The sequence below is a fragment of the Sinohyriopsis cumingii genome, chromosome 2 (genome assembly GCF_028554795.1).
Source record: "Sinohyriopsis cumingii isolate HCF-2022 chromosome 2, ASM2855479v2, whole genome shotgun sequence".
Classification (NCBI taxonomy): domain Eukaryota; kingdom Metazoa; phylum Mollusca; class Bivalvia; order Unionida; family Unionidae; genus Sinohyriopsis; species Sinohyriopsis cumingii.
Genome location: NC_142962.1, coordinates 129,562,319 through 129,569,771, shown reverse-complemented (window position 1 = coordinate 129,569,771; position 7,453 = coordinate 129,562,319). Strand labels below are relative to the sequence as shown.

At 37.8% G+C, this 7,453-nt stretch overlaps 1 protein-coding gene across 1 annotated transcript; it reads left to right on the top strand.

The window, feature by feature from the left end:
* Positions 1-485: 485 nt before the first annotated feature.
* On the top strand, positions 486-4,227 carry LOC149805822 (uncharacterized). Its single transcript, XM_089950532.1, has one exon. The coding sequence runs from the start codon at positions 1,807-1,809 to the stop codon at positions 2,371-2,373; it is 567 nt and encodes a 188-aa protein (XP_089806658.1). The 5' UTR covers positions 486-1,806; the 3' UTR covers positions 2,374-4,227.
* The last annotated feature ends 3,226 nt before the right edge of the window (positions 4,228-7,453 follow it).

Genomic DNA, 7,453 nt, shown 5'->3' with positions numbered 1-7,453 from the left:
AACACTGATTACACGCTAAATACGTGACAAAAAACCCTTTCTTAATTGACGCAATAAAGACACAGTGAAGAAAACAGAAAACGAAACACAATGTCAGCATGTAACGAAAAAGATGCATTGTATAACAGGATTTGTAAAACATTTTTTTGCAAAATATTCATTGAAAATTAATGCAGAAACACATTTTGAAAACACAAATATATATTAAAAACACATATCATGCAATACAAAGCACACATCTTAAAAAACAAGCAGATAGATACCTTTGGAAAAAGAAACAACAACAAAAAAGCACCCCACCCCCAAGAAAGGCGACGGAGAGTTCTTGAAAACAAATGCCAATACCAAAATATAAACACATAAAATTACCACAAAAATATACAAGAATAAAACAAAACAGAAAACAAACTAAAACATCCAAACAAAAAGCAAAGCAACATAAAACACAAAAGAAAACAAAAGATATCAGAATGTTAGAATAAAGGATGACAATACAAAACAATTCAAATAAAAAGAAAGAACAAAAACTACAACAATAAATAGGAGAAAAAAAGGGGGGGGGGCGTACTGTAACGTCGCCCTCTTAGCTGGAGTTGGATTTGGCTGGAGTTATCTAGAGGATGACCTCCCTCGATGTTATAGCCCGGTAGGAGTGAAAAAAGAATAGAATTCAACAGAGAACTGAGCAAGAATACTGGGAAGAAATCAAGCAATACGAGCCCCATTAGACAATAAAAATAAAAAAATGTAATCAAAACAAATTAATAACGGCAATTCCAATTCAATCTAAATTGTGTGAATACAATTTAATAGCAGTGTCCAATTTGGATTTATTTCATCATCATAATGAGTGGTGAAAAGAGCGCAATGTCCATGTCTGATTTGTATCATCTTTCTTCCTTGACCGTGCATCAGCGTCTTCCTATTTCATCGAATTTCTCTTCTCTATGCTTCATCCCTTCATGGACCTCATTGCCCTTTATTCAGACATCGTCCTTCTTTTTTATCTTCTCGGACTTCTGTATTCGACTGTCCCGTCTCTCTCCCAGAAAGCTGTTCCTTAAAGGACAAAATTACCCCATAATCTATGTATGAACTACTTCCTACAGTACATAAATTCTCTCACTTACGTTACTCAGAAGCATAATTAACTATCCGAACACAGCATAAATTCTGACTTAATACGGTGGTACATTACCCTGCCTTCACAGCGACAGGTCATAAATTACCACGTGAGCGTCTATCGAACATTACCGTATTCTTTTACCTATGATACTACATGTTGGATTACTACTGCATAAAATTCACAAATTCTAACTCACATCAATCTCTGACCTACAATATTATTTAAATATTACAAAATCAAATATAAAAAGGCAATTATCGTTAACTCACGATACTCAGTATCGTCCTAACAGACAAACGAAATTATTTCATTTAACCCTACGAAATACCAAAACATAAAAATTTGGATCGCATGCAATCAATTCTACCAATAATGCGTGAGTCGTTGAGTCTATAATGTTCCAGTAAGTTAATGCAGTTGCAATTACCAACTGAATGAAATGTTGTCTATTTTATGACATTCACCGTTGTAATTCCCGTCTAACAGAACTCATGCTTATTCCATAACCACAATAAGATATCTATTATAGTATCTGTTTAAACTGTTACGCGTTATTTAGCGGTTTGCTTTCAGGTATATTTCCAATGACGTCACTGTGACGTCAGACAGTGACGTTACATCTTGGTGCATACTCAGTAAGAGACTTTGGTGAGGAAAGAAAAGGATAGTTGGACACGGAAATGACGAACATGTCTAATCACCTTAATTGCAAAGATTCCGAAAATATGGATGAATTTAATGATACCGGTGTGTTGGATAGAGCAGAAAACCCTGCTTATTTGGTTATAGACTATGGGGAAAAACTGGCCAAACAGATACAAGAAGTTCGAGATGAACTTCAAAAGGAAATACTTTCTCTAGCTGAAAGGTCGAGTTTGATGTGGGAGGTTCTGCGTTCTTTCATGATATTCGTAACACCAATCACTCTGGGAATGATAGCAACGTATTTTGCAAGCAGCTTTTTACCACGGGTTTTGGCTCCATTTGCTGCTACTCTGCTGTTTGGACTTACCGTCACCTTCCTGGCGCTCTATATCCAGTCCATGAATGACGCCATTTCAGCGTTTCTTAACCACCGATTGTACCTGCCAAAATTCAAGGACCGCCAGTGCCACAAGTGTGCAGCTCCCCAGAGAGCGCAAAGCGCTTTATCTTCGCTTGAAAACGGCTATGATTTGTGCAACAACGCTCAGTCAAGCAGCTGTGACCGGAAAGAGAATGCCAGTACCGATACCACGGACAGGTGAACTTGTCCTGAATAAATCTTACAATTACAGTGCTAACCTCCTGAGTACTAAAGAAACAATTTCATACTGTAAAATATAAAAGAATTTCTCTGGAGTTAAGTAATCATTTTCGCCTTGCATTAAATTAGATTTTATAAGCAATCTCTCAATGTCATTCTAGTTCTACTTAACATTTACCAATAAGCTATGTCATTTTGCCAACCAGGACTGACGATACAAAATTAAATGATAGTTAAATTGGAGTATTGTTTCCAATTACCTAGATCGAAACATTTAATATGGAAAGCTGAATACAGCTTGGCAGGCGGAAAGAACATTTCTGACAAAAGTTAAAAAATAAGAGAGATCGTCTTTGATTTTTGTTTCTTATACCAAATGTACTTTACTTTTCTCACTTTTAATGTCAAGTTTTGTTTGTGTTTTTTTTTTGTGTTGTTGTTATTGTTTAGTTTTTCTTTCTTTCTTTCCTGGAAAGATAATCTTGGATCTCATCAAAACTTAAGCAGTTAGAAAACACAGCGAAAGTATTGTTAATACTGCTTTTTTATACGTAAACCAGTTAAACAGTCAAGTCATTCGACATAATGATATTGTTGTTCAAATACACCCGGTGTAATTAAACTTTCACAAAACTGTAACTGATGTTGTATTTTTCAGTCACTAACACGCATCATCTCGTTGGAGTCAAAGATCACCAAGTATTAGTCTCGTTACTATTGTGAGATGAAGCTCGGTATAGCTATTGCATAAAGATAGAAGTAAAAAACATATTGGAACAATAATAAAAGTCAACAGGTCATGTATGCCGATTTACTCGTCTTAAATTAAATGCAACTTGTTGGTTTAAAATTTAAAACAAACTTTTAACCTTATTATTGAATAATTTGAACCTTAACTGTCATCAAGAAACTTAGGACAAAATGTTTTGATCACTATGACTTTTACAAGGGTGGCCAGGTACTAAACTGAGTTTTAAAAAAAAAATAACATGTCGAGTCTCATCTTCACAATATAGGGTAGTACGAATTTGTTTTTATCACCATGCGTAGCTTTCATTGCGACATCACAGCGCGCGACATTCAATCCGGATTGTATTGGACCACATCCTTTACGTTGATCTAGTCCAAAAATGTCCACGTCCATTTAACGTTGATTTTGTCGTATGTGCTTCTCGAGGCATGTACATAATGATCTTTCGAAGGAAGAAGGTTGTATGAGGATCCAAATAAAGTGAATTGCCTTTTACAGGTATATGAAATCAAATTAAAAAATGACCATCCTTATATAAGGTATATTTCTACAATTGGTTTCTAGAGCAATATGAGTCCAACAACGATCGTAAATACTATTTGCATGTGCCCGATAAAGCTTTACATGTTACCTTTCATATGCACATTCATGTACATTCAAAAGTATAAAAAAAATTGTTGATGAAATACTTTTGTAAAAGCCACATGGGTCACGTAAGCGCATTTATAGATATAAATTTCAACATTAATTTCAGTTTTAAACTTTAATCGTAATTTAGTTCTAACAAAGATCTAGAAATCGCGATTTTTTAGTGATCCGCATATTAATTGTCATAATAAAATTTCCAGACGAAAATGATTCATCGTTACGGACTTTTACAATGGCAGTTCGGCATTAGACTGGGTAAAGAAAGTTGATATCACAGGTGCTCGACGCGAGCTTGATGTCGAGAAAAAAAAAATCTGAAGAAAAAAAAATCATACAGAGTGACAAAAATACTTTAGATTACCCACATGACCCGTTCTGACATAGGACCTCTCTATCATAATATATAAGAGAGAAGGTACGGAACTTCCAAATACTTCGTTCCACCAATGATCCTTGATTTCCTTCTGCTATTTCCGTCTTTAAAGGAACACGACCATACTATATGGCTTGTTTTACTCCCGAGATATTTTTCTATTCATCAAGCCATCATTAACTTTTCTGCGTTGTACCAAATGGAATGTTACGGGCTACGAAACGTAACATTTTGGCGAATTTTGTCTTCTGGACAAGTGCGTGCACATGTGAAAACCGGTGAAGAGAGCTACATGTACCATGTTTGCGACTCTACGATGCATCCCTTCTTGAATTACAGAACAGTGGTTGATGCAACAGTAAGTTTTTACTTACCTTTAACTCGATTCAACTTTAGGAATCCTGTTCCATGCAAGAATTAGACATTGTCTTCTTCACTGCACATACATCGTATACATGCATGTCTATTTTCAAAATAGGCAAACTATGCGGCACACAGGTCAACGCCGAAATATGATTGGCTCAAAAGGTTACGCTTATTATCAGAGAAGGACGGACTTGTCTCAGCAGTAAAACTTCGCAAAAATGCAACGTTTAGGGGCCCGTATAAATAGCTCAGGAGTAAAACAAGCCATATAGTGTGGAGGTGTGCCTTTAAAGACGGAAATAGCAGAAGGAAATCGAGGGTCATGGGTGGAAAAAAGTATTTGGAAGTTCCGTACCTTCTCTCTTATTTATTATGATTGAGAGTGTCCTATGTCAGAACGGGTCATGGGGTAATCTAAGGTAGTTGTCACTCTGTATGATTTTTTTCCCTTCAGATTATTTTTTTTCTTCTCGACATCAATCTCGCGTTTAGCACCTGTAGTTGATATTGGATGGAACTGTTTATTATTAATACAGGGGGAAATCAGTGCATAGTTGCATGAACAAGAACTTGCCTGCGTTTTCATTTATCTCCCGTATGGATGTTCAACTATAAATGGGATAGAGGAGTAACATACATTTTTCGTATGTACGTTTTATTTTCAACTTGTACATATGACACTTCTTCAAAATTATAATTTAGCATAATGTAAAAATATACTTTAAAAAATTTGTATTAACAGTCGTGTTTCTACTCTCTTGTCCGTATATGAAGGAAGATAATTTTATGGAAAATAGGTATTATGTACGAATAGAAATATAAGACACGACAATCCACCATAAATAATATGTATACGAGGTTACATAATTAACCCCAATTTATTGGACTTGCGTACCCTTTTTTCAGCCGGGTTTTCCCAGGCTTTGTTTATAAAAAACGACATTGTCACGCCTCGTTTTATGCAGTGTACTTCTTCCAACAGCAGGCGCTTTCCCTATTACATCATATCGCGAGACATAACGGTTTATGGTTTAAACGTGATCACCCTACTTGGTTGACTACGTCTAAAAATGTTGACGTATGTTATCACTGAATTCGCCGTTAAGCATTTATTGAGGAATTTATACAATAATCTTCAGGCATTTTGATGGACAAGGAACAAAATAAAGTGAATAAACGCTATTTAAAGGTATGCGAGGCGTGTCGGGTTGTTATTCCGTCACTGTGGTAGGTGTGGGTGGGGTGTTTCCAATATTTATTTAAATATTTATAGCAGTCCCACCCAGGCTCGATTTCGGTTGGAAGTTAAATTAGTGAAAGATAGATGTAAGGTACCGAGCCCCCAGTCTGCAATGGCGACGGTTAAATGATTAAATGTATTAAAAAAAGTGAAACTCAACAACAATTTAATGACAAATCAATAATCAAATGATTAAATCTTCTCAAGTAGTCTCTTTCCACTCGACCTTGTGATAGCATATTTCATCATTTGATTTGTAGTGTGAGATAGTTTTCCACCTGTCCTTGTATTCTACTCATCTGTGTATTCTTCTCTCCAATTCCTCCTATTCCTTCTCTTCTTCCTCCAGACTTTCTCCAAATTTCTTCTCTCCATCGACTCGATACTACTCCTCCATCTACACTTTCTCCTCCTTGACTCGTTTTCCTCCTCCTCCTCGACTCTCTTCACCGACTACACTTGTCAACTCCGACTGCTCTGCTAGTCGCACTTCCGTCTCCCCTCTTAGAGACTCGGGACTTAACTGAACCGGAAGTTCTGTCCCCCAAAAGCCTTCCTTTACGAAGCTTTGTCTTTCCTTAGAATCTTCTAAGTTTTCCCGCCAAATTACGAGTGGCTTTCTCGGAGTAATCCTATTTGCCGAGTAATCTTCCCAGAGGAACTAAATTTTTGCTTGCTAGTTAGAAGCTATATTTCGGATTGAAATTGTTACCACATCCTCCGTCTCAATTCCAATTGGGTGTCGCTTCGATTCGATCCAATCAAACTTAGCGGACAATGTCATTCTCGCTGTCTGCCCACGTGGGGACGGATTTAGAACACACCACGTTCGATCGCGATTCCTCTGATCTAGGATAAAGCTGTAACACCTAGGTGGGAAGTCGCTCGATGTAACGCCTGTGCCGATTCAAGATGCATGATCTTCTCTCTGGTCACGGTAACTTTGTAATAATAATACCTTAGTTTATACATGACTTGCAAACTGGGCTGAACACACGTGACTACCCCCACGCTTGAGAATAAATCGGATTTTATTCCCCCAAAACTGCTCCAAATGCAAATGCGAGTTACTACAGGCAATTAAAGAAACAAAATCATAACGACGCTACACCCTCGGTACGGACACGAATATACACACAACATATGGTCATCTACAGAGCGATCTATGCCATTGCAGCGTTCCTGCTCATGAAATCGGCGCCTACGTTCTCGGTTCCTTTCACGTATCTGATCTGCATCTGATACTGTTGTAAGAACAGCGACCATCGCATCAAGCGTCCATTCGACAATTTCGCCTGCGTGAGATGGGTGAGCGGTTGATGATCGGTCTCCAATATGAAATTCCTCCCGTATAAGTACCGCTCGAACCGTGATATCCCGAACACGATTCCGAAGCATTCCCTCTCCGATACGGAGTAGTTCTTCTCGGCAGCAGAGTTTCCGATTGCTGATTGCGACAGGAAAAAACGTCACCTCGTGCTCTTGCCGTAGTACTGCTCCCAGGACCGTGGTACGAAATATTTGGACAGATCCGGTAGACGGACAACAGCGTCGGATCTCAGCCTATCCATCAGCGTTAGGAAAGCGTTCTCACAAGCATCCGTCCAAATAACTTTACTCGGGGCCCGTTTTCTGATCATGTCAGACAACTGCTCCTCAATAGCACTGAAACTGGCCAGATACCTTCGGTAATACCCGGCCAA

Excerpts from the sequence above, each read along its gene's own strand:
- LOC149805822 (XM_089950532.1), top strand. The coding sequence starts at position 1,807 with ATGACGAACATGTCTAATCACCTTAATTGCAAAGATTCCGAAAATATG.